The sequence below is a fragment of the Engystomops pustulosus genome, unplaced genomic scaffold, assembly GCF_040894005.1.
Source record: "Engystomops pustulosus unplaced genomic scaffold, aEngPut4.maternal MAT_SCAFFOLD_442, whole genome shotgun sequence".
NCBI classification, from domain to species: Eukaryota; Metazoa; Chordata; class Amphibia; order Anura; family Leptodactylidae; genus Engystomops; species Engystomops pustulosus.
Genome location: NW_027285321.1, coordinates 10,436 through 38,245, shown reverse-complemented (window position 1 = coordinate 38,245; position 27,810 = coordinate 10,436). Strand labels below are relative to the sequence as shown.

The following is a 27,810-nucleotide window of genomic DNA, read 5'->3' as shown; positions in this document are numbered from 1 at the left end:
TACAAGACACATCAAACAGACCCCAGATTTATTAATCCAACAAACCGAAAAAAAATGTAGTTTACACATATTAAAAATTTTGTTGGGCAGACACAAGCAGAGCCCACACAGCTCTGCTACATCCATTCACTCACATGAACACACTAAGCTCTGCTATACACACACACAAACTTCTTCTTACCCAGTTGGCAACATGAAAGACCATGTGATCAGTCACATGCCTCTGACATCAGTAGAGGGAGAGCAGTGCGAAGGTTCTGCTCTGAGGGATATAGTGAAATGCTTTGTCAGCACTTCCCCCTGATCTCCAGGACAGCGGTCTGGAGGGTCTTGCAGTGCTGGATCCTTCTGACTTTTTTCTTACTAAAAAGTGCATCTTATGGTCCAAAATATATAGTAATTATATTCTGATGTGAACAATATAAACAAACCAGGCATCTTATAATAAAACAAGAAGCAGCAGCACCACGGTGGCTCAGTGGTTAGCACTACAGCCTTGCAGCACTGGGGTCCTGGGTTCAAGTCCTACCCAGGTCAACATCAGCCAAGAGTTTGTATGCTCTTTCCGTGTTTGCCTGGGTTTCCTCCGGGTCCTCCGGTTTTCTCCCACACTCCAAAACATACTGGTAGGTTGATTAGATTGTGAGCCCCATTGGGAGTTGGACAAGAAGCTGCAACAATCACATGAATCGGACAGTGGGGATTGATTGATTTCCTTATGTCTGTGGTTACAGCCAATCCCGCTCTCTGTCTTCATATGGCTGTATCTCAAGCACGATAATAAGTATAAAAAAAACACTTTAAATCACATTTTCCAAACTTTTAAAAAAGTTGTATGAGGACTGCAGCAGCCACATAATATAACCGCGTGTTCACTCCATAGACTAGTCGTTATGGCTAGTTTAACCTCAGAACACTTAAATGGTTCCCCTCTGTGTGAGTTCTCTGAAGCCTCTCGAGATTACACTTTATGTATTATAATGTTTCGGGACAGAACTTGTTTCTGGAGTGAAGCCTTAAATGTTTATTAAAAGATGAGTTATGGCTGAAGAACTTTCCACATTGTAAGCATGAATATGGCTTCACCCCCGTGTGGCTTCTCTGATGTGCCTTAAGGTTACTTTTAGAGGAATAACTTTTCCCACATTCCAAACACGAAAATGGCTTCTCGCCCGTGTGAGTTCTCTGATGTTCACTTAGTATAGCTTTCAACGAAAAACATTTCCCACATTCAGTACACGAAAAGGGCTTCTCCCCCGTGTGGATTCTCTGATGTCTTTGAAGTTGAGCTTTCAGCGCAAAACACTTTCCGCATTCATCACACGAAAACGGCTTCTCCCCCGTGTGACTTCTCTGATGTCTTTGAAGCTGAACTTTATCTATAAAACATTTTCCGCATTCTGCACATGAAAAGGACTTCTCTCCTTTGTGAATTTTAAGATGACCGGCCAGACCTTGCTGATAGCCAAAGCATTTCCCACACTCTGAACATGAGTATGGCTTCTCCCCCGTGTGGCTTCTTATGTGAACTGCGAGACTTGACTTATTGGTAAAACGTTTCCCGCACTCAGGGCAGGAAAAAAGTTTCACCGCGATGCGAATTCTCTGATGGACCTGGAGGTGACCTGAAACAGAAAACATTTCCCACAGTGAAAACACGAAAATGGCTTCTTAAGGCAAAAAAAACATTTTTGATGTTCTGAACATAAAAATTCTCTCTCCCGTGTGAATTCTCTCACTACCCTTCCTTGGTTGAACTTGATGGACAAGTGTCTTTTTCAGCTGTATAAATTATGATGATACTATGAAGTTCCACCAGTGATTTCTAACTCAAACCTTTCCAATAATCAGAACATGACATTTTTTTTTTGCCAATCTGCAGCCGATTACCTCTTTCTTCAGAATATGGGGATAAAAAGTGATGGACCCGGGAGCCTCTGTCTGTATCTGAAAGGAGAAACAACTTTTTTTATCATAAATTTCTTACCATGAATACAAACTATTCTTCTACATTTAAGGCTCCGAGTTTTGCCTATTTCCTTTGATCCCATACAATTTGGTGGAGAGAATTTTTTCGCTTTTTGTTTAATATTTTGGGAGGCAGAATTGCCCAGGAAGAAGGCCAAATGAGGTAAAATTATAGGCTTAAGTCATTAACCCCTTCCCGCCGATGACCTTTTTCAGTTTTTGCTGCCCTCCTTTAAAATGTATAATTTTTCCATGTTGCGATCTTTATTAAAAGATCTGTGTAAAAAAATCCTAATTCCAGCGTATTTAATATTTCCTGACGAGTACTGGAAAGCAGGGAAGAAAAAAAAAACAAAAGCAAACAAAAAACACATGCACGCCAGTTTCTTGTGGACTCCATTTGTACCGCTTTCACCATCTGTTCATCATAAAACCTCCCCTTTATTCTCTGGGTCGGTACCATCACAGGGAGACCAAATTTATAATACCGTTTACACCCGAAAAAATGTACTGAAAAATATCACGAGTGTAGAAAAAAATAAACTTACATACTCACCTTCCGGCTCTCCCGATGCTCCGTGCGGCTCCTCTTCTTTCTTCTCTCTGCTGTAACGTAGTGGCTAGAGGCTCGTCTGTGCACTCTATTGATTACATCAATAGTGTGCGCCGGCCAGCAGAGTGCACGGTCGAGCCTCTAGCCACTGTTACGGCAGAGAGAAGAAAGAAGAGAAGCCGCACGGAGCATCGGAAGAGGCAGAAGGTGAGTATGTAAGTTTATTTTTTAGATCCCGAGGGGCTGCATGGGGCATTTCATTACTGGAGGAGGCTGTGACCAATTCATTTTATATCTTCGAGTCAATACGTTTTCCCAGTTATTTGTAGCAAAACTAGGGACCTCGACTTATACTCGTATATATACAGTAGGTTTTATTATATTTTAAAAGATTTTTAAACATTAAAACCTTGTGTACAACAAAAATTTTTTTTGTTAATTTCGAACTGTGAGACCTTTTGATCATTTTCTATTTAAAAATTGTTAGAACTTGCAAAATGGCAAAAAAAAGTGTTGATCAGCACCACCGGGTCTCAGCGATACCTAACGGGTTTCTGATTTTGTTTATTTTTATATTGGTTGTAGGGTAAGAGGGCGATTTGAACTTTTAGGCTTTTTATTTATTTAGTTATTTTAATGCCTAGAGTCTCGTATAACTCCAGGCCGTCATGGAGACGGATCGTGGCCCCCGATGACATCACAGGAACTAATGGTAAGAGGTTAACACCAGCAATTATTGCCAGCACCGATCTTTGGAGTCTTCGGTGGGTATTTGTTGCTTAGTACAGTGATCGCACAGTATATTTGAAGACAGTTCAGCCCATGAGCCCTCTTCAAGCATCCATAACAGCACAATGACTTACTAGTACAATCACTTGTCTTTTAAGGGGTTAAAGGGGGTTTCCCACGAAATAAAATTCTCACATCTCAATCCCCTAGTGATGTTAACACAATAAAGATCATATTATCCCCTTACTTTACAATGTTACTCAGTTTTATTGCTGTTTTAGCTCCTATCACTCCCTAGGCTGGTCAGTGCAATATCCCAGGGTGTGGGCGGGGACTCTCTGAGCAGACACATTATAATCCATCTAGAGCTGTGGGGTGACAATGTGGTTAGATTATCACGGTAGAGGTGTACATACACTTTCATATGGCTTCTGACATTGTACTAACACACTGACACATAGAGAGATGAGACAGATAGAGATATGCATGATGCCTATTACACAGAGGCTGATAGACATTACACTGCTACACTGTGAGCTCTGCTACATCTCACTGACATGTGCCTGCCTCCCACTTCCCCAGGATCTCTTATCTCCTTGTAGTTTGCAGCTTTTCTCTGCTCGTGATCTCCAGGCAGGAAGTGATCAGTGTGAGCTCCGTGCAGTGGGCGGGGCTACAGGCTCAGAGCAGAAAGAGAGACAGGAACTCCACAGCACGCCCGTCACACAGAAATCCAAGATGGTGGCCACCCGACCCCAAGTCTGAAGTTACAGGGGCGTGTCTAGGGGAAACTGAAATTGTGTACAGCAGGACTGATTGGAATTATATCTGTATGATGCTGCATTTTTGTTGAATAAGAGAATGTTTTATTTTGTTATCCTGAGTATATGTAAGAAATTTGTGGGAAAACCCCTTTAACAGTGAGAATATAGGATGTTTTTTGACATTTAGCTTTTTATCAGCTAAAATCAGATATAAGACATAGCAGTATGTGATAACACCACTAAACAAAGTAATGCAGGATCTGGGAACAGACTGGAAGGACAGACAGAGACAGTGGACCCTGAGGTCAAACCCATTTCCCGGCTGTCCCTTCCTACGTGCCCTACCTTACCTAAAAGGTGGGTAAACAAATAGTCAACATTTCCTTCCTGCACCACAGTGACAAAGACAAGACAAATCAAGAGTAATCGTCATCAGATTTGGGTCAAAACCAACCAAGAAGACGATAAGGTACAAAATCATAAGGTAAAAGGATAGCCAGAATATAAGCAAAGGGTCAAAGATACCAGAATATAGAATGACAGAACATAGCACTACTCTGACAACAGACAGGAAGGCAATGGGGGAGATTCTGCCAATCACAGCAGGTTAACTAGTAGTCAAACAAAGCAGAGTCTGCAGGAGACACGAGGGTGTGGTGCACAGCAATCATGGCTGTCGGGAAAGAATAGACCAGTGTTCAGACTAGAAAACATAATGACACAATCTGCACAGCTTCAGCCGTACTCTGTAAGCAGAGGATGACGTCAGCAGAGATGTCACACACAAGATTTATGAAGATACTTACCTTCCTCTGACACCAGGACAGAAGACTCCTGCTCCTTCTTCATTTCACTTCCAGAACTTTCCTGCAAAAATCCAACGTTAGGAACAAAGTCCTGGAGATTCAACACTTTCATTTTACAGAGTGAAATAACTTTATAGAAAAGAATGGCTAAATGTTTTCCTTGCATTTATAGCTTTGTAAAACTTCATCACATCTTATCTAGAAGACTCTGGACCAGAACCGGTCAGTAGATCTAGAGGAGGCGACACCAACGTAGTTTTGTCTTAAGATCAGCTGATTGGCCTTGTGCTACATTATACCTTGTATGGTAGATGCCAAAACCGAACACAATTGTTTTATGAAATCAGAATCTAAACGTATCCAAGATCTATAACAGCCACCGACCAATCACAGCTGCCCGAGGATCTACAGGAATCTCAGCTCCATCTACCTGATGATCCAGTGGGACGTTCTCCTCCGGCTCCTCTTTAATATCCCGGGAATCTTCAGGACTGGGACATCTCTCTGGTTCCTGTTTAATATCTCGGGAATCTCCAGGACTGGGACATCTCTCTGGTTCCTGTGTAATATCTCTGGAATCTACAGGACTGGGACATCTCTCTGGTTCCTCTTTAATATCTCGGGAATCTCCAGGACTGGGACATCTCTCTGGTTCCTGTGTAATATCCCGGGAATCTCCAGGACTGGGACATCTCTCTGGTTCCTGTGTAATATCCCGGGAATCTCCAGGACTGGGACATCTCTCTGGATCCTGTGTAATATCTTGGGAATCTCCAGGACTGGGACATCTCTCTGGATCCTGTGTAATATCTCGGGAATCTCCAGGACTGGGACATCTCTCTGGTTCCTGTGTAATATCCCGGGAATCTCCAGGACTGGGACATCTCTCTGGTTCCTGTGTAATATCCCGGGAATCTCCAGGACTGGGACATCTCTCTGGTGGATTTCTCTGACTGGATCCATCTATAGGAAATATACACAGTGACTGATACATTGTCTATATGTGATGATGAGATGATGGAGGAGGTGACCTCACACCTGCTCTGTCCTATAATCAGGAAGGTCTCCTCTTACCTGGTGATGTGAGGGGCTGGTGGTCCTCCATCATGATGTCCTTGTACTGGTCCTTGTGTCCTTCTATATACTCCCACTCCTCCATGGAGAAATAGACAGTGACGTCCTGACACCTTATAGGAACCTGACACCCACAATGACACAGTCATCACCCAGACCCCTCCCTTGTGTTATTGTACAATGTCCCAGCATTCCCGGCAGCGCTCACCTCTCTGCTCAGCAGCTCAGTGATCCTGGAGGTAAGTTCTAGGATCTTCTGCTCATGTATCAGTGAATGAGGTGGAGGCTCGGTGATGGGGCTCTGGGTCCATCCTCCTGACACACGGGGGGTCACACACTCACCAGACGACTTCTTCACTACTGTGTAATCCTGTGTATGGGGAGACACTGATCACTACATAGATCCTAAGAATCCTTCACCTCTCCAGTCATTTCCCGCTGTTATTCCTAGAGATAAGAGCCGTGTCCTGGGAGACTCTCACCTCTCCGGTTATCAAGGAGATCATCTCCAGGGTGAGCTCCAGGATCCTGGCCGCCATCTGCTCTCTGTCCTTCTCCCGGATCCCTGGTGGATCATTGATGGAAAGGATCATCTTTAGGAGAAACCTCTGGGAGTCCTGGATCTATAGAACCTGAGGAAACATGAGAAGAACTAAGAGCAAACTCTATATGAAGCAATTGTGTCCATGACATGTGTGATGTGACAGATGGGGATTCTCCAGACACTGGAGGGGAGGTCACTGGACTGAGGGAGGAGTGATGGCGCTGGACTGTGCCGCTCCTCACTAATAGCACATACTGGACCCCACATGGAGGGACCTGGAGCATGCTGGGAGGTGTAGTCCCTCCATATAGTGTGTGTGTGCTCCTGGAGCATGCTGGGAGTTGTAGTCCCTCCATATAGTGTGTGTGCTCCTGGAGCATGCTGGGAGTTGTAGTCCCTCCATATAGTGTGTGTGCTCCTGGAGCATGCTGGGAGTTGTAGTCCCTCCATATAGTGTGTGTGCTCCTGGAGCATGCTGGGAGTTGTAGTTCCTCCATATAGTGTGTGCGCTCCTGGACCATGCTGGGAGTTGTAGTCCCTCCATATAGTGTGTGTGCTCCTGGAGCATGCTGGGAGTTGTAGTCCCTCCATATAGTGTGTGTGCTCCTGGAGCATGCTGGGAGTTGTAGTCCCTCCATATAGTGTGTGTGCTCCTGGAGCATGCTGGGAGTTGTATTACCTCCATATAGTGTGTGTGCTCCTGGAGCATGCTGGGAGTTGTAGTCCCTCCATATAGTGTGTGTGCTCCTGGAGCATGCTGGGAGTTGTAGTCCCTCCTCTGGTCACTTACCTCTTCTCTCCTCAATGCAGGACACTCTCTACCTCACACACTTCCTCATATATTAGTCATGTGACCCTGGCAGTGTGATGTCACTGAGGGGCGGGTCCTCCTGTTCACTATCCACTAGTCATGTGACCCTGGAGTGTGATGTCACTGAGGGGCGGGAGCAGTAGCTGTGTCCAGGAGAATTGTTGGATGAAGGACCTGTGATGATGTCACTAGTCATGTGATGTGTTGAGGGCGGAGCATAGCTGAGCTCTCTCCTGCAGGATGATGGAGAAGTCTTGTGCTTCTCCTCCTCTAAAGCCTCCAAGTTCCTTTTTTTCCAGTTTTTTTTAAATTATTTTCCCTGAAGACAAAACTAAAAATCATGCAACGCCGCCATTTATTTGTGTTGTTTCCGTGCTCCTTCCTTTTCCATTTTTTGATCCTTTCCTTCTAAAAGCCAAAACATTAGTATTTTCTCATGTACATAGATGTATGAGGTGTTATATACAGGACACATTGTCCGCCCTGGTGTCAGTATATATATGCAACACCCCTGCCAATGCATAGGCAAGGTGGTTGTTACGAATAGCGCCCTCTCCATGTCAGGATCTATCTGGTCAGCCTGAGCAACTCATCCAGAAGCTACTGCTAGGTAAACTTAGTAATTGCAGCTGGAGCCACTGGCCGGTAAGGCAAGAGTTAACATTGAAATGTTCTTGTCCAATGATTTGTCTTGTGATATTGTAAAGCAAGCTGGAAGCTGATTGGAGAGTGTTACCACCTGACCAGGGATTCTAGTCAGTAGATAGAGAAGCAGGTCCAGTGTGCAGCTCCTGCCATCCAGACCCATTACCAGGAAGAAGAGGTACTGTATGCCGCTGCCTGATACCTTAGGGAAAGTCAGGAGACTTAAGCCCCAGAGCAGAGGTCCACTGTCCGGACTCGGCTCCATCTCTATTAGCCTAGTCTGAAGTTACTACCAGGCTGTGAACAACCTTCCTGTGGACCAGCTAGGCCTGGGGTATGTTGAAAGTGGCGTCACAAACAGGATATTTTCCTTCTGTGTTTTATGCTGGCAATTTGAATATCATTTTATAAACATTGTACTGCCTAACCCTGCTGCCATACGAGTTAAGCCCCAAGTGTGATTGTGCTTTACAAGAAAGACTGTGTTATTTCACTGCCATATGCTGTAGAGCACTGCCTCAGCACCTACAAGGTTAATTCCTGCAGAGAACTGTGCCGGCCCTACTACATCTGTCACTACAGCACTGAAAGTGTTAACCTTTGTAAACTCTGTGCTATGTGGCAAGTAATTCCAGCCTGCCACTGGTGGGAACCCACAGTCAGCATAGAGCAAGCTCCACCCGTGCGCGAATGGAATGAAACTCACGCCTGCCACAGCTTCTGCCGGGAAGGACCTAAGCTCCACCCTCTGGCGTGAAAAGGACTTCTTGCTCTACCTCAGTATAGAGAGAGAGAGCACCTGTGCACCGTATGGAGTGAAGACATTCATGGTCAGCATGGCAAGAACAAGACCTCTACTTCTCGCTGAGGGACTGGAGTTCCTCGAAGCTATAGAGGCAGTGATTGTCATGTTTGCGTACCCCATCTGGCGACCATCAGCTGCACATCGGCTACACCGAGGCATGACCCAGTCCACCGTCATGCAGACGTACATCAGGTCTGCATTAGCCAGGAGGGGCAGTAGGTACCCAGGCGGTACCTACTGCCCCTCCTGGCTACCATGATTGTGCCGAGGGCCCGGACGGCTGTGTCCCGAGAAGAGGCCCCAGCCCTGCTCCTGGACTGGTTCCAGGTCCTGCTGCAACAAGGAACATACCCATCAGTCCTGCAGCCCCTGCTCCAGCTCCGGCTGCCCCTCTACCGACAATGGCACCTGCTAGCTCCCATGGGGAACCCGCGGCTGCAACTGAGAAACGCCTGCTTGCACCGACGCCTCCACAGCTCCGGGTATGGTTGAGATTCTATGTCGGAATCTCTAGGATGTGGTCTTCCATCAATGTTGACAAGAGAGGGAGGCACTTTGTGGCAGATTGGTCCAAAGAGGGCACCTGGGTACAACATAACCAAACCATGGGCAAAGTACGCTCCTTTAGCAAGCAGAGGGGTATCGGGTTTGCAACCGAGGACTACAGGCGGGAGATATTCATTCCCCGCCGCTCTGTGAAGTGACCCAACCGTCTGGATGGTCTCCACAATCTGAGAGCAGGGAAGTGGTCGACAAGAAGGATACCCATGTTGTCCTGATTCTGGATCTGAAGGAGATCAAATATGAGAATCCCTACGAGGAGGACATGTGGTCGAATCTACAAGCTTCTCCCCAGTCCACAGTACAGCAAGCGGTGACCCACATGAGTCCATAGTCAATGTGAGTACTGGCCCTATCGCCATCCATGGGCCAGGCCTGGTCCAAGGAAACACCCTGGCCGCTTCTCCAATGGCTAGTGTGGCTGGGTCTTCCGTGTGGAAGGATCTTCCATGGCTGAGGATGTGCCCGTGGACAAAAAATCCCCCCGGGTTCCCAGCAAGACGCTCCCATCTGACTGCCGCCTACGAGTGGGGTGATGTCTCAGCCCCATATGAACTGGAGGATGCGGTGGGGGCTATGGCGCTGCCACAGGCCCCCATCTTCTTGTTTCTGGACCTGTCCATAGTTGCGGGCATTGCAGATCAACCGGCTGATACTGCAGACACCCCATAGGACAACGTTCTTGCTCCTGAGACCAGCGATGTTTTGAAGGAACCTGCAATTCAAGAACTCACCACTGGGTATTCCCAGCCGGCTGCAGTCCTGCCAAGGATCCAGGGATTTATTCTGATATAGAAGATCAAGACAAAGAAGACAAATTCCCCTGATAGGCTGTAGCCCATAACAGGTTGTTTGATTGTTTTGATTTTTCTCCAAGTTGGGCTTAGCCCACATACCCTTGCTAAAGAGCCAGGGACTCTCCGGGAAGCTCCACTTTTATTCAATCCAGAAACTTTCCTGGGCTTTCCTCCCCACTTGTGTTTTGAAAGCACACTCTCTGCTGAACGTGGAGTTGACTACCTATCTACAAAGGACTATGTCTCTCCTAGCAAGAGGAGATCCTTAGCTTTTTTCCATTGCTATATTTGCTACTGAAAGTAGCCACCCTACATGTAACGTTATGTAACGTTCGTAAGCTATTTACCCAATGTGCTACCTACTGCCAATGAGATGTTTACAAATTTAGTAACCAATACCACATGTAAGTTTGCACTAACCTTTTGATAGGCTTTGCAGCTATGTGGATAAGGCTGAGTCGGACCGTCTGTATATCAAATCCTGACCGCAAATCAGAGCTCTGTACTTGTGTGGCCTCTGTAAACCGTGGGTCTTTAGGGGACCAGAGGTGTCTAAGCAGTGACACCTAGACGTCATATAATACAGTAAGACCGTCAGACGGTAGGTATGCCATGTATAATGTTTACTGTATGTACTATATATGTCTAAGATTATAACCACCAGGTGATGTGGCCAAGAAATCAGTTGGCTTAATGGCAATGGCTACCAACTGTATTGTCCTCATTTATGTCACTTAGTCCGACACCAACCTCGTTTCCTATAGCCAGGACCGTGGGCGGCTTGTCTTCCTACACACTGGGGCACATTTACTTACCCGGTCCACAGAGTTCACCGAAAGTGCATTGTCCAATGGTAATGCACTCTGTCGTGATTCACTAAGATTGTGCGCCCGATATTGTGCAGGTGTCGCTTCCCCGCTCAGGTTCACCGCAGTTCACCTTCTTCTTCCTGGTGCATGTAAGTGCATGTCTTGTGGCACAATTTGAAAGTTAAATCTCACAATCAGTCCGAATCAGTCGGATTGTCCAATGGCATGCCCCCTAATTTGTTTCGCATAGAAGCAGCGCAGCTGCACCAAGATACAATGGTGGGAGGACGAGCTTTTAACCTCTCATCTTCCTATCCCTACAGAGGACAAGGGGCATCCTCCAGGTGGACTGTCATGGTGGACTAATGGAAACTGAATTACTGTTAGGTCTAATTCCTAATCTTTCTGAACTAATGGTAAATGGAAGGTCTTACCATCCATATTTTGGGGTCCATTACTCTACAACAGTGCTGGTGAACCTATGGCAGGGGTGCACTATGAGCTCTCTCTGTGGGCACCCACACAGTCACCCCAGTACACAGATGGCCAGACAGGACCTCCTCCTACAGTCGCAGACAGCCCAGGATGTACGGTTTTCAGCACTATTTTGAAGTGACTTGGCTTCCTGTAACTGCGGGAGGAGTCAGGAGATGTGGATAGACATGGATCATTGGAGCCCGTTTCGGGCCCACAATTCTACCTGTTCAGATGACCCTAGGGGGAAGTGACAATGATAACCCAGATTTCTCCTTCATTGTACTTTTTTTGTGGCCTTTGACCACTAAAATGATTGAAAGCTGTGATAGAGCAGGGAACAATAAGTTACTTAAATTGTTGTGGGGTCACTTTGCGAGAAATAAGTGGGTTGTGGTTGTAGTTTGGGCACCGGTCTCTAAAAGTTTCACCATCACTGCTCCATAACATAACAGAAGAGAACGTTGGACACCACTAGTAGTCTCGTGACCTTAAGCCTAAAAGTCTTGAATCCTGGTTTTGCCTTTCTGTCATCTGGTAGGTGGCATGGACCACCACTGAGAAGGGACTACTTCAATAACTGAATGGGTGCTCATCCTTTGTCAGTCCTGAGTAGAGACTTACACTCCATTTACATCTCCTACTTATTAAAAGAAGGTCAACAAAAGTGCCACTACCCAACTCTGGATCCGCATCCCCCCCCCGGATCCTCCACTATATCTTCAATATGATTGAGGCAGGAGGGGAAGTGGTCAAGTGGCTACACGTTAGACAAAATAGGAACCCGGTTTTCTTCGTAGTTTTATATTTTTACAACTTTTTTCTGCCACGCTGTAGGTGGGCAGCTCCATCCACAATAGAATCGTGCATCTGGTCCCCGTAAAACACTCCACTTCAAGGGAATACGGATAATAGACCGTTCTACACAATGGAACATTTACTTATGGAGTTATTTGGGTAACGGTAAACTCCTGACATGGAGGGAATGTCATCTTCACCGTATGGTAAGTCGTTTATTAAGTTTTCACATCAATATGGTTTCTTCGGTGTTTGAGTTCTTATGTCTCTTCAGGTAAACTCTCTGGATAAAGCATTTCAGGGCAAGAAAGTGAATTGTCTCTTTGGTGAATTCTTGAATGTTTGACCAGAGAGGATTTAAAGGTAAAACATTTTCCACATTCGGAACAGGAAAATGGCTTCTCCCCCGTGTGAGTTCTCTGATGTCTCTGAAGGTGAACTTTTAGTGAAAAACATTTCCCACATTCGGAACAGGAAAATGGCTTCTCTCCCGTGTGTGTTCTCTGATGTCTCTGAAGTTGAACTTTATCCAAAAAAGTTTTCCCACATTCCGAACATCCAAATGACTTCTCCCCGGTGTGAATTCCCTGATGTCTCTGAACATCACTTTTGTGTGAAAAACATTTCCCACAGTCTGAACACGGAAACGGCTTCTCCCCTGTGTGAATTCTTGTGTGACCTGCAAGGCTTGATTTTTGGGTAAAACGTTTCTCACATTCAGGACATGAAAATGGCTTTTGCTCTCTGTGAATTCTATGACAGATCTCAAGCTGACCTTTAAAACAGAAAACCAAAAACATTTTCCACATTTGCAACATGACAAAAGCTCAGAGAAGCTGTGATTAGGGCGAGAAAATGATAAATCAAATTTATTCATAAATTGAAGGGATTGATACATTTTAGAGACATTTTTTTTAGAAATTGAAAAACATTGCTGCTTTCTTCCCAAAGAGTTCCACCCTGGACCATAGTTAGTGTTAGGGTGCCATTACTGCAGATTGGCTATATAGAAATGAATGGAGCTTAAAGAGGTTGGCCACTCTTTTACATAAGTTGCCATGTGCCTTTACTGCCCTGTGGATAATACACGAATATTTGTGATTCCGCAGTCCTACTACTTCGTTTTTTTCTGTGTGCAGACTCTCTATGCTTCTTTGTTTAAATGTCTGAGCTCTGCTGTATAGGAGGAGCTGTAGCAGGAGAGTTATGACTCATCGTGCTGCCTCCCCCTCTTCCTGTGTTCTGTCAGTGAGGACGGACTGGGAAAAGACGGACACAGTGGGTGACGCTATGAGGACGGGATGGAGCAGTGAGAGAGAAGAAGCTGTGTATATATGCAGAGGGCTGCATGGGGAGAACAAGGAAAGGCTGAAGCTATCAAAGGAGGCAAAGACACAGGGACATGTACACGCAGAGACAGGGAAGAAATTTATTGAAAAATGGGCAAACCCTTTAACTGCGATATAATACACAACTCATGGTAAAGCAGACATGTTTTTTGAATCCGGGAAAAACCATTTGATGGGAACCGGTCACCGTTGATTTTCCACAAAAAAATGCCACCCCCAATCCAGTGCACGCTGAAGTCACTGTCTCCCTTTGCCCATTTTCTCACAGGCATGTGGGTCCCCAGCCTGCTCCACAGGCCAATGCATCAGTTTTGGAGGGATATCTCCTCCCACATCCTCCATGTGACTAACCCTCCCTTTCTAATGTCGGCCCACTGCACAGGAAACCTCGGGGTAGTGCAGTGAGCCATACACCATCGCAGCGAACTGCGCATGCGCACCATATCTGCGCTTTCCAACAAGGCTCACAATTAAGGTGTACGGCTCACCGAGCAGGCCCGACATTTCCTGTGCCATGAGCCGACGACAGAAAGGGAGGGTTAGTCACATGGAGGATATGGGAGGGGAAGTAATTGAATATTAACGAGCGGGGGCCGGACTGAGTGTTATGCCAATAACCCAGAGACCGTTGTGATTTGAATGGCAGCATCACTCCAGGACTTTGTGCCAGGTCAGCTTTAGCCATGGATGTTACACGAAAGGTGGGGAACTCAGTTGTGAAAGCAAGTGTTTTGGAATGTAACCCTATTGGGACCTGTAACCAGTGAAATTCAGTCTTCTGGTGACAAGTTCCCTTTAAGTAATGCCCCATGTGACCAGACCATTTCTAGCCCACAATCGAACCAGGTCCACATTCGAAACGAATCATGCCCACGAATGAAAGGAGGAGAGCAGACGTCTATGTTGTGTCAGTTCAGAGATATCACACTGGACCAGAGACATTACAGGAGGAGACATCTCTGTAGGAAAGGCTTCTTAACAGTTAGAGCGGTTACACAATGGAAGGCCCTTCCCCAAGAGGTAGAAAATATGGCGGCATTTCTAATGAGGTGAGAGGAGGTCCAAGAATGTTGGTTACATCAGGTCTGTCTATCAGTCTATCGTAGTCGGATTTATGGGAGTAAAGTTGATCCCGGGATTATTCTGATCTCCATATTTGAAGTCGGGAAGGAGAATTTCTCCCCTAATGAAGGTGCATTGCTGCGCTTCCTATGGGGTTACTGTATTACTGTCAATGATCTCAGCTCAATCATAGGCTGGACTTGATGGACCTACATCTTTTTTTAGCCTTACTATGTGAATTGTTCATGAAACACCATATATACTCGAGTATAAGCCTAGTTTTTCAGCACATATTTATACTCGAGTCAAGAAAAAAAAAGTGAACTCACCTTCTGACGCTCCCCAGCATTCATCGCAGCTCCGACAGCGGGTCCTGGTCCGTCACACTCTTCGTGGTGCCTGCGATGGCCCGGGAGGGGCTGGCAGGCTATACACTCAAGGGGGCAGGCAGGCAGGCTATATACTCCAAGGGGCTGGCAGGCAACTACAGGGGGCTGGCAGGCTATATACTTGGGGGGCTGTGATCAATGCATTTCCCACCCTCGGCTTATACTCGAGTCAATGGGTTTTTCCATTTTTTTTTTTTTTTAATGTCAAAATTAGGGTCCCATGTCTGCCCATCCATCTCTAAGGGCGATAAGTTCTACCCTCAGTCTATACTGGTCCATATAGTGGTTCCACCCAAGCCGGGTAGGAATACTATGCATTGTGCTAACTTTAGGCCCATCTCACTTACCAACATCAATATCAAAATGTACTCAAAAATGCTGGCCCTGCTTCCGAAACCCCTTGTCCCAAATTTCATCCATAGGGAGCAAGTTGGTTTTGTACCGGGATGAGAGGCCAAGGACAACCCCATCAAGACTTTCTCTTTGATGCATAGAGCCAGATCGAAACTAATTTCTATGTGCCTTCTGGGTGTGGACGCTGAGAAGGCGTTCGATAGGGTGGGATGGGGCTTTTTGGAAGCCATGTTGTGTAACATAGGTTTAGACCCTGCCATGCTGTCCCAGATCATGGCGTTTTATTACAATCCTAGGGCACAGATCAGGCTCAATGGTATCTTATCGGAATGCTTCAATGTTTGGAATGGAACGCGGCAGAGCTGCCCCCGTCTTCACTGTTGTATATCATGGAATTGGTGGCCAATGCCATCAGACCCAACAGCTAAATTACTGGGATCGTCGTTGGCGGTTCTGTACATAAGATATCAGTCTTCGCAGACGACCTATTGCTGTATGTCACAAACCCTGAATCTAGCCTCCCAGCAATATTAAAGGAATTTGACAGGTACTCAGGAGTCTCGAACTTTTGTGTGAATGTATCTAAATCAGAACAGCTCAATGTGAATGTGGGTGGTAGCCTCACTGTCGAGTTCCATGAGTCAATTGGTATATGAAATGGAAAAGGATATGGTGGGGTGGGGTGGGCCAAGCTGCCTCTTTCATGGATGGGTAGGATGAATGCCTTGAAAAAGGATATTCTCCCTAAAATTTTGTAGGTTTTTCAAACAGTTCCGTGGGCGGGTCCCGACTCTTTTCCGCGTAAACTACGTTCCTTGGCCATGCGGTTCGTCTGGGGGACATTGAGACTATGGCTGTCTTTCACTACTCTTCTAGGCCTAAGTCTAAGAGGGAAGTGGGTCTTCCAGATTTGCCCTGTACCATTTTGCCACGGTGCTTTCTTGCATTCTTAACCTCCTGCATGTGGACCGGCATAGGCTGTGGGTGGAAATTGAGACAGCAATTCTTCCTGATTCTAGCAGCTATGGGGATTCCTTCTGGTCTACATTCAGGGCGACAGCGTCTATCTCCTCTATTTGATTTCGTTTTGCAAGGATGGGATGGGGTGATCCGTAGTGGACTGGCTTCTTCTCGTCCTGGAGCGCTTTCGCTATAATCCGGACTTCCCATTAGGTTTGACAGACCCTCTGTTCCTAACAGCCCAGTAATCCAAGTTCGTCATGTGTTGTCCTACAGTCTGTGGGTGACATATTGCCACAAAACATGCCCAGGGACCGTATATGGTTCTATCTGCATCAAATCAATAATTTCTGCAAGTCCCTGGCACCTAGGGGGGACCTCACTAGGAACCTTACTACCTGAAGAGTGGTGTCACGTCTGCTCCTGCCACACATTCAATTTCTGCTGATGGAGAAATATCATGGGGGATGCAAAACTAGATTTCAGGAGCTCGGGAAAGAGAGTGGCAGCAGGCATTTTCGGAGGAGGCGCGGTCTAGATCTATGGTCTTAAATTTCTTGTCTGTTACAGGAGACAAGTTATAAGGTATAAGATACAGGACACCGTCTCAGTGTCTGATAGGTGCTGGAGATGTGGTGTGGAGGAGGGGACGATGCTCCACATTTGGTGGGCGTGCCCTGGAGTTACGGATTTGCTTCATGATAGACTTGACATCTTCCTCCACCCCCTGTAGTCCGGCTGTAGCTCTTCTCTCCATGTACCCTGGTTCATATAAGAAAGTCAGATTGGGGCTTTTGGGGCATTTCGTCATGGTAATGAGACGTGTCTTTCCCAGATTATGGAAGTTGACTACACCCCACCTTAGGGCGCTGTGGAAATGGCAAATATCTTGAGGATGGAGGAGATGGTGGCGCCGGATGATTGTCGGCCTGATGCAGTGTACCAGTTTCGGTTGCGATGGCTACCATGGGTCTCATTCAGGGAATCCCCACAGTTCGCTCTTTGGATAAGTGTTCCGTAATCTGTTATGTGACGCAATGGTCCCCCCACCTCCCTTCCTTTTGACCCCCGTCCCCCGTGAGTCGGTATGAATGTGTTTCTTGGTTGTATGATGTCTTTACATGGGTTTTCAAATGAGTTTGGTTACGTGTTAGTTTCCCTTATGTGTTTGTACACACTTCGGTGGAGTGCGGGATAAACATTTGGTGGGTACTACCTTATGATGTCCCCCTCATACACGTCATTGGTACCGGAGTGATGTGTAATCTGGATTGCTGTTGCGTCTTTATACAATATCCATTCAATCAATGTGTGTGTCTTCATGTGATATTGTACTTATAGCCAATGTTAACATTTGTTTCAATAAAGCTGTTATTGAATTTATAAGTAGCAGCAGGACCTGTGGGTCGGTAGATGACAGCCACTTATAGATTACAGGGAGCATTGATATCGATGGTGTGACGGTAAAGGTGGGACTCCTCCACCAGGTTTATTGCAGCCCTGGGGAGTGCGAGTAAAGCAGAGACCACCATAGTCGCAGGCAGCAGGAGAGGCAGTGTCAGATGAACTTAGCCATGTTTCTGGTAATCCAAGAAAGGACAAGATCGTGTGCTCCATGGTGCTCCAGACAGAGGGAGCGGAGGATGTGGTGGTGAGGGGGTCAGATAGAGAGGTGGTAGGTTTAGATGATCATGAGATTTAGAGCAGTTTTACAAATTACATTTTGAAAGTGTAAAATTATTATAAAAACTAATTTGTGCTGCTTACTGTCTCCTTTATTACTAGTGTGAACTGAGCCATAAGATTCCACAGGGACAGTTATCTCCAGAGCCAGGAGCGATCATCTGCAGTAACCATCCCCGCCCTCTGCACTACAAAGATATCACACACTGGGAGTTGTAGTCCCTCCATATAGTGTGTGCACTCCTGGAGCATGCTGGGAGTTGTAGTCCCTCCATATAGTGTGTTCGCTCCTGGAGCATGCTGGGAGTTGTAGTCCCTCCATATAGTGTGTGCGCTCCTGGTGCATGCTGGGAGTTGTAGTCCCTCCATATAGTGTGTTCGCTCCTGGAGCATGCTGGGAGTTGTAGTCCCTCCATATAGTGTCTGTGCTCCTGGAGCATGCTGGGAGTTGTAATCCCTCCATATAGGAGGCTTCTCAGTGCTCGGTGGAGAAACATTTTGCAGGACCTGTGATGACGCCACGTGTCATGTGATCAGTGCAGGAGGGGGCGGGGTGAGAAGGGGTCATGTGATCAGTGCAGTCGGGGGTCATGTGATTATTGTCATTTTGCAGCAATAGACGAGACGGTGGAGAAGTGTTCGGGGCTGATAGAACATTATTCAGGATCTTCCTACAGTTATTCGGAGCAGCGTATGAGCTTGTTAGGTGTCCTGTGCACATCAGATGTATCACAGTGGCTTAGATACATGTAATACGTGTGTTACATGAGGCATCAGGTGGATTTGGGACTTTGTAACTAAAAAGTAGCAAATTTGGTGCCACTATTTCCTATGTGTACCCTGCGCCAGGAGGTGACCGCGGTGGTTTTCCATTAGATGAAAAGTCACTCCGGATTCACATGATTATTCTGGTGGTTCACTCTCACAAAACGTAGAAAATTTGGTGGCGCCCACCTCCGGGGTCATATGAGGTCTGTGAGAGGCACTAAGTGTCACCTCAGAGCATTCGTTGTGTTTTGCTTGATAGACTTTCTACTGGTGCAACACTCGTGTAGGTAAGGGGGTAGTTGCTAATAGCGCCCTCTACCTGTCAGGATCCATCTGGTGATCCTGCCCAACTCACCCAAGGGATAATGCAGGGAGATCTCAGGTATCTGCAGCTGTAGCCTCGGCCTGGACAGGCAATAGTTAAATGGGTGTAAGATGTTATCCAATTATGTGGCTGTATTGTACACTGGAGTGTGATTGGAGAGGTGCTACCACCTGACGGGGGGGGGGGGGGGGGGAGGTATAAAACCCCTGTACAGGGGGAGCTCAGGTCTCTTAGGCCCCGGGTCTTTCCACAGAGCAAAGGGTCAGATCTGCTGGCAGAGTGAAGAAAGAGAAACCAATCCCAGGACCAGGAGACTCTCATCCAGAGCTGCAGCTTCTACAGTTTGGACACAACCCCATCTCAGCTATCCCAGCCTGCATCTACTACCAGGCTGGTGCACTATTCCTGAGGACCACTCTCCACGACCACTCCAGTACCAGAATCTGCTGTTTGACTGTTTAGGCCCATTGCCTGTTGTTCAGTAAAGATCTGTGAGTTGATTTGCACAACGTTGTCTCCGTCTGATCCATGGATACGACTGTCAATACCACGGGCTCCCCATCCATTACCCAGGGATATATTTTACAGCGATCAGTGGTTGCCCCAAGGAGATCCAGTACATCAGCCTCTCCCTCCATATTTCCTGCACACACCACCTGCTGGAGACCTGCCAGGCTGTGGGACAGTCCTCCAAGCACCGTGACATCAGCGCGCCCTAAGCCGCAATCGGCAACCACTGTGGTATTCTGGGCCCCGGCTTCTTCCAGGCCCCAAGAAAAGACTAGGCTCCGGTGGGGGATGCTGCACTAGGTACCTGACCTCAACACTAGGCACAGGTGTCACCATCTTGTATGGACCAGAGAGCACCTGATGTCATCTTCATGGAGGACAATGCTCCATCTCATTGAGTTCTCATCATTCGGGAACAGCAGCTGGAGACTGGAGACCTCACGTGGAGGGCCCTGCACTTTCTCCAGAACTGAATCTCATTGAAAACATATTGGATCAGCGCCACAGCACCTTAATGACCTGAGGGCATGAAGAATGGGAGCCGCCTCATCTGACGTTTAGTGACTTATAAACCGCAAGAGAAATCGTTATCATCTGCGATTGATGCTCGAGGCCACATGACGTTATTGAGACACTGAAATGTAATATCCATGTAAATTTGGGCCCATAACGACCCATTACATCATAGTATTTCATGGTGTTGTTAAGAATGTATATAAAAGACTCACAGGCTGAGCCCTCTCCGAACATCACACTTACTGCCATCTCCTGCGGTTGGTGTCAGCATTGACAAAGCTGCCATCTTGGCGAGGTTCTGCTACCCCAGGGGGCCTAAAATAACTTTAAAAGAAAAAACAAAACAAATGACAAAACAAATTTAAAAGCCTTCAAAATTCTAATGACCCCCATTTCCTATCAATTTCACTGCATATGGAATTTTTCCCAGCCTGGAATATTACGTACCGTCACTAAGGCCTCCTGCACGCCCACTCGTTCCTCAGATACCTGCAAAGTACAGGTCTCTTGGCATTTATTGTGGGCCATGTGTCGACGGTATTATACCAGATTCTGAGCTATATGGCCGCAAAAACGATCCGCATGTCACCCAAATAAAGACGGCCCCCTGTGTCGTCCGTATTCCTCACAGCCCCATGAACCTCCATGGGAGAACTACGTGTGTGACCCTATAAAGACAAGAGAACGTGAGCCACAAAACCCACAGGACTGGCCGGGATAATAATGCAACTCTGGGTTGGAACACAACCACAAATGAGGACACCCCACACACCCTCTAACTACACTAATGCTATAGCAAAGCATCAGTCTCTCTCTGCTGGGCTGATAGGACTGTCTCTGCTCTGTCTCCTCAGTGAAAGACTCTCTTCCCCGCCATGAGCGCTGAGTCTCTCTGTCTGCTTGGTGTCAGGACTGTCTCTTTACCTCTGCTGTGTCCGCTTCAAGGCAGGACTCTCTTTTTCATGCACTCTGTCTCTTTTTCTGCTGGGCTGTTAGGACTGTCTCTGGAGGTCTGCTGTCTCTGTGCATGTGGTCTCCCTCTTTCCCGAGCCTTGACCCACAGTCACTGCACTGAAGGGGGCTTTCCAGTGCTCAGTTGGCTCTTGTGCCCCATGTTAAAGGCGCACCAAAGTTGGTTCACACTGTGAGAGCATTGCAAAGGGCGCCCAATTCTGTCTTTTTTTTGGCATAGAGTTTACCATCCTGCTGCGAAAAATTGGATAAAGTCTGGATGGGTCCAGTTCCTGCTAATGGACATTTCTGTGTTTTGTAGCTGTCCCACTACTGATCTATGGAACGAAGTCTTCCCTTCCCTTGCTTGAAACACATAGGAAAATCTTTTAATTTAATGTATTTATGAATACCTGAATAAAGAAATTGGGGCACATTTACTTATCCGGTCCCCGCGCGATCTTCAATCTGGACTGTCCGACGAGGATGAACTCTGCCGCAATTCATGAAGATCGTGCGCCCGATATCCTGCATGTGTTGCTTCCCTGCTCAGATCCACAGGAGTTCACCTTCTTCTTCCCGGTACATGTAAGTGCTTGGCTTGTGAGACAATCTTCACGTTAAATCCCACGGTTTGTCCGAATCCATCGGATTGTCCGTCGGCTCACCCCGCGATTTGTGTTGCATGAAAGCCAGCGCAATTGCACCAAAATCCAATTGCGTGCACCAAAAACCCCTTTTAAATCCCTGTCCCAGCGGCGCAAAATGATAATCGTTGGGATGTCTGATGAAAATTTGGTCCGCGGGGCCCTTCGTAAATGAGCCCCATTGTGTTTTACTGGAGAGCTACGTAAGAACCTTGGCAAGAATCCTTCACCTGCTAGTCCACAGCGTATCGCTTGTACCTGGATTTGGTTCAGATGATGAGCCTAAAGATTTCAGTGTTTCCAATGGTAGAGGACGACTGTCGGCTTCAGACTAATACCCAAACTCCAAAGTTACCAAATATGATCACACTCACTAACTGCAAGAAACTTCAGCTCTCCCTTTACTAACCCATCCCGTGTCCTCCTCCAGCAAACACCAGATACCAAGCTCCAGGCTCCTCTGAAGACCTATACACACCGGACTTCGTATGTAACATGGCGGGTGATGACTTGTTCAAAGAGCAGCAATTTTATTTGATTATGTTCCCTTATAAAGGATGGCTGGACTATTATTCAAGCTCTTATACTTCTTGTGTCACCCCCTCATCCTCATAGACTGTAAGCTCTTGTGTCTTCCCCTCATCCTCATAGACTGAAAGCTCTTGTGTCTCCCCCTCATCCTCATAGACTGTAAGCTCTTGTGTCACCCCCTCATCCTCATAGACTGTAAGCTCTTGTGTCACCCCCTCATCCTCATAGACTGTAAGCTCCTGTGTCACCCCCTCATCCTCAGACTGTAAGCTCTTGTGATCAGGGCCCTCCCTCCTATTGTTCCATGTGACTGTAGTCTGTCTGTCTTATTATATTTGTATATGTCCCCTATGATTTAGTAAGCGCTATGGAATATGATGGTGATATAGACATTAAGGTTAGGATTATTATTGTGGACGAGTAGGAATTTTAGCGGAACTGTAAAATTGGTCAGATTCTTTGGATGCAACAACTCGCTTCATGTCGTTCTGTTACATTTCTACACCTGCAGTTAAATCAAGTCAAAAAATTTGTTTTCCTCATCGATAAACGAAGAAGAGACCATGACGCTGAGAGAAGCTCAATCACTGGTTATTGTGCGATCCCCCTAATATTCCAAAAATAATTACATAGAAGGGATAAAGTCACGTCCAGCTCCTACCACAACGTCTCCTCTACCACAACGTCTCCTCTACCACAACGTCTCCTCTACCACAACGTCTCCTCTACCACAACGTCTCCTCTACCACAACGTCTCCTCCACCACAACGTCTCCTCTACCACAATGTCTCCTCTACCACAACGTCTCCTCTACCACAACATCTCCTCTACCACAATGTCTCCTCTACCACAACGTCTCCTCTACCACAACATCTCCTCTACCACAATGTCTCCTCTAGACTCTGAAGTCCTAATGTGTCCGACGTTGCCTCAAGAGCTCCAATTTCGAAAGACGTCCGGACATGCTGCTCCCACAAAACGACCCCCCCGACCATAGACAAGCGGAGCAGATCAATCATTGTTATAACCACAGCAGATTTAATCGGGATCTGAAAATTAGCAACAATTCGGCAAAATCCTGTGTGTGGTTCTCCATGCAGATCTTCCCACGTAGAGTTTGGCGTCGTGTGCACCTCTCCCGTTATGGCGCTGCTCTTGTGCGCCTTCTCCAGCGCTTCTTACCAGGGATTTACTCATCAAATATACAACATTCAGGAATCGGGACCCGAAAATGGCTTCTCCCTCGTGTGAATCTCCTGATGTAATTTGAGGTGACCCTTAAGCACAAAACTTATCCCACATTCCGAGCACGAAAATGGCCGCTCCCCTGCGTGAAACCTCTGGTGTCTCTTTAGGTGACCATGAAGCACAAAGCTTTTCCCACATTCTGAACAGGAGAACGGCCTCAGCCCGGTGTGAATTCGCAGATGTTCCGTAAGATTTGTCTTATAGGTGAAACGTTTCCCACATTCGGGACACGAATAGGGCTTCTCCCCTGTGTGAGTTCTCAGGTGCTCATTCAGCATGGACTTCTGTGCAAAGGATTTACTGCATTCAGGACACGGAAATGGCTTCTCCCCCGTGTGGCTTCTGATATGTTTCTCCAGGTGACTTTTAAGCATAAAACATTTGCCACATTCCGAGCACGAGAACGGCTTCTCCCCCGTGTGAATTCTCTGATGTCTTTGCGCATCACTCTTATGTGAAAAACATTTGCCACATTCGGAACAAGGAAAGGGCTTCTCCCCCGTGTGGCTTCTCTTGTGACTTGCAAGATGTGATCTTTGGGTGAAACGTTTCCCACATTCAGGACAAGGGAACGGCTTCTGCTCCATGTGAGTGTTCAGGTGCTCATTCAGCATGGATTTCCGAGCAAAACATTTATGACACGTAGGACATGGAAAAGGCTTCTCCCCCGTGTGGCCTCTTAGATGTTTTTCAAGATGACTTTTCAGCATAAAACATTTGCCGCATTCTGAACATATAAATGGCTTCTCCCCCGTGTGAATTCTCAGATGTCTCTGCGCGTCGCATTTATGTGAAAAACATTTTCCACATTCAGGACAAGCGAACGGCTTCTCCCCTGTGTGGCTTCTCATGTGACCTGCGAAATGTGATCTTTGGGTATAACATTTCCCACATTCAGGACATGAAAATGACTTCTTCTCCGGGTGACTTCTCTGATGACCTTTAAAACACATAAAAAAGTCCATATCTGTAACATGTGAAGGGCTTCTCTCATGTGTGAATTCTCTGATTTACAATAAAATGCTTTTTTTTAAAGTAAATAATTTTCCATATTCAGAACATGCAAACATTTGATTCCAACTACCGTATATACTCAAGTATAAGTCGGCTATACACTACAGGGGGTTGGCCGGCTATACACTACAGGGGGCTGGCAGGCTATACACTACAGGGGCTGGCAGGCTATACAATACAGGGGGCTGGCAGGCTATACAATACAGGGGGCTGGCAGGCTATACACTACAGGGGGCTGGCAGGCTATACACTACAGGAGGCTGGCAGGCTATAGACTACAGGGGGCTGGCTATACACTACAGGGGGCTGGCTGGCTATACACTACAGGGGGCTGGCAGGCTATACACTACAGGGGGCTGGCAGGCTATACACTAAAGGGTCTGGCAGGCTATACACTACAGGGGCTGGCAGGCTATACAATACAGGGGGCTGTCAGGCTATACAATACAGGGGGCTGGCAGGCTATACACTACAGGGGGCTGGCAGGCTATACACTACAGGAGGCTGGCAGGCTATACACTACAGGAGGCTGGCAGGCTATACACTACAGGGGGCTGGCAGGCTATACACTACAGGGGGCTGGCAGGCTATACACTACAGGGGGCTGGCAGGCTATACACTACAGGGGGCTGGCAGGCTATACAATACAGGGGGCTGGCAGGTTATATACTACAGGGGGCTGGCAGGCTATACAATACAGGGGGCTGGCAGGTTATATACTGGGGACACTGTGACCAATGCATTTCCCACCCTCGGCTTAAACTTGAGTCAATGGGGGTCATTTACTAAGGGCCCGATTCGCGTTTTCCCGACGTGTTACCCGAATATTTCCGATTTGCGCCGATTGTACCTGAATTGCCCCGGGATTGTGTCGCACGCGATCGGATTGTGGCGCATCGGCGCCGGCATGCGCGCGACGGAAAACGGGGGGCGTGGCCGAACGAAAACCCGACGTATTCGGAAAAACCGCCGCATTTAAAACCCGAAAAAGTGTCGCTTGGTGACCGCTTACCTTCACCTGGTCCGAGGTGGTGCATTCCGGCGCGTGGAGATGATTTTCAGCGCAGCAGCGCCACCTGGTGGACGGCGGAGGAACTGCCTTCATGAATCCCGGCCGGACCCGAATCCAGAGCAGAGAACGCGCCGCTGGATCGCGAATGGGCCGGGTAAGTAAATTTGCCCCAATATGTTTTCCCAGTTTTTGGTGGTAAAATTAGGTACCTCGGCTTATACTTGGGTTGGCTTATACTCGAGTATATAAGTTTCCTGCTACTTCAGAACATGGAGATACATGGTGATGGCTGAAAGAGCTTCGCAGACAAGCAAGTCCCCTCCTTCCTAAATATACCATATGTATACACCTTTCCACATAAAAAAATCATTGACCCTCCTCCTCTGTAATTATATACTATTACCATCTCCATATTTCCATAGGCCCCGAGTAACAGTAGTTTTGTGACCACCGTGGCCATTTGGTGGCCTCTAGGGGCATAGGAGGGAAATTGGTCACCCTTTATGTGACCTTAAGCTACAATATTAAAAATGACGGGGACCCTTACCTTCCACCGACTCCGACGCTGGATTTTCTAGTATCAGCTTTGTTTGACCATCAGATGTTTCCTGCAAATATTCAACATAAAGCACAAAAACAAAGAGAATCTTAGATTATTCAGGGTAAGATGAGAGAGCGACATGTGACCTTACTGAGAAGACCACCTAACATATTAGCCCAGTATATTCTGGAAGAGGCTGCGCTAGAGATGTCGAAAGATCATGTCCACAGAGAAAAGAACATTATTATATTACTTTTATTATACCTTAGCAGCTGCTCGTTGGTATTTTGCTGTTATTTACTCTACGATTTTGATCTACACTTCACAACTCCACATGATCCAACCTGAATAGTAACTGTCACGTTGACTGCCAAATAGGTTAAATGCCATCCTCAATGAAACCAGAATCTGTGGGTGGCCATGACCCACCACATCGACCAACATCATCATCACACATCAGCACCACAATACTGCTATTAGGTTAAAAGAAGCTTCATTACATCAATCTATTGAGAATTGACACAAATTTCAGTTCCATCTACCTGAAGATCCATCACGATGATGTGCTCTGGTTCCTCTTTAAAATCTTGAGAATCTCCAGGACTGGGACATCTCTCTGGTTCCTCTTTAATATCTCGGGAATCTTCAGGACTGCGACATCTCTCTGGTTCCTGTGTAATATCCCGGGAATCTCCAGGACTGGGACATCTCTCTGGTTCCTGTGTAATATCCCGGGAATCTCCAGGACTGGGACATCTCTCTGGTGGATTTCTCTGACTGGATCCATCTATAGGAAATATACACAGTGACTTATACATTGTCTATATGTGATGATGAGATGATGGAGGAGGTGACCTCACACCTGCTCTGTCCTCTATAATCAGGAAGGTCTCCTCTTACCTGCTGATGTGAGGGGCTGGTGGTCCTCCATCATGATGTCCTTGTACTGGTCCTTGTGTCCTTCTATATACTCCCACTCCTCCATGGAGAAATAGACAGTGACGTCCTGACACCTTATAGGAACCTGACACCCACAATGACACAGTCATCACCCAGACCCCTCCCTTGTGTTATTGTACAATGTCCCAGCATTCCCGGCAGCGCTCACCTCTCCGCTCAGCAGCTCAGTGATCCTGGAGGTAAGTTCTAGGATCTTCTGCTCATGTATCAGTGAATGAGGTGGAGGCTCGGTGATGGGGCTCTGGGTCCATCCTCCTGACACACGGGGGGTCACACACTCACCAGACGACTTCTTCACTACTGTGTAATCCTGTGTATGGGGAGACACTGATCACTACATAGATCCTAAGAATCCTTCACCTCTCCAGTCATTTCCCGCTGTTATTCCTAGAGATAAGAGCCGTGTCCTGGGAGACTCTCACCTCTCCGGTTATCAAGGAGATCATCTCCAGGGTGAGCTCCAGGATCCTGGCCGCCATCTGCTCTCTGTCCTTCTCCCGGATCCCTGGTGGATCATTGATGGAAAGGATCATCACCTCTACTTATGAGAGTTCTGTATCTATGGAACCTGTGGGGGACGAAAATATGTTCTACATAAACTATATGTTCAGGTGAAATGGCAATGATTGCTCGTAGCATACAATGGAGGGGTTGTCACTGTAAAGTAGAGGGTGAGTTATGATCCTGGACTGTGCAACTGTTCACCATTAAATAACACATAGTGAATACTGGGCACATTAGTGACCAACCACTGCCAGGTGATGATATTATATAATTGAACCATAAAGTGGAGAGAATACTAGAAGCAGGGATGGGCCTGCAGAGTAACCTTTATAGACAGGAGGAGGAGAC

The 27,810-nt window shown here is 46.9% G+C and overlaps 1 protein-coding gene across 1 annotated transcript; it reads right to left on the bottom strand.

The window, feature by feature from the left end:
- LOC140111388 (uncharacterized) lies at positions 1-27,522 on the bottom strand. The gene is made up of 15 exons (XM_072132368.1): positions 27,381-27,522; positions 27,107-27,268; positions 26,899-27,022; positions 26,541-26,785; positions 26,005-26,065; positions 23,400-24,371; positions 12,419-12,913; positions 9,254-9,486; positions 6,377-6,514; positions 6,103-6,264; positions 5,895-6,018; positions 5,251-5,783; positions 4,821-4,881; positions 1,891-1,947; positions 1-1,625 (listed from the first exon to the last, which is right to left on the bottom strand). Exons 1-15 carry the CDS (start codon positions 27,489-27,491, stop codon positions 976-978), a joined length of 4,128 nt encoding a protein of 1,375 aa, XP_071988469.1. The 5' UTR covers positions 27,492-27,522; the 3' UTR covers positions 1-975.
- Positions 27,523-27,810: the final 288 nt, after the last annotated feature.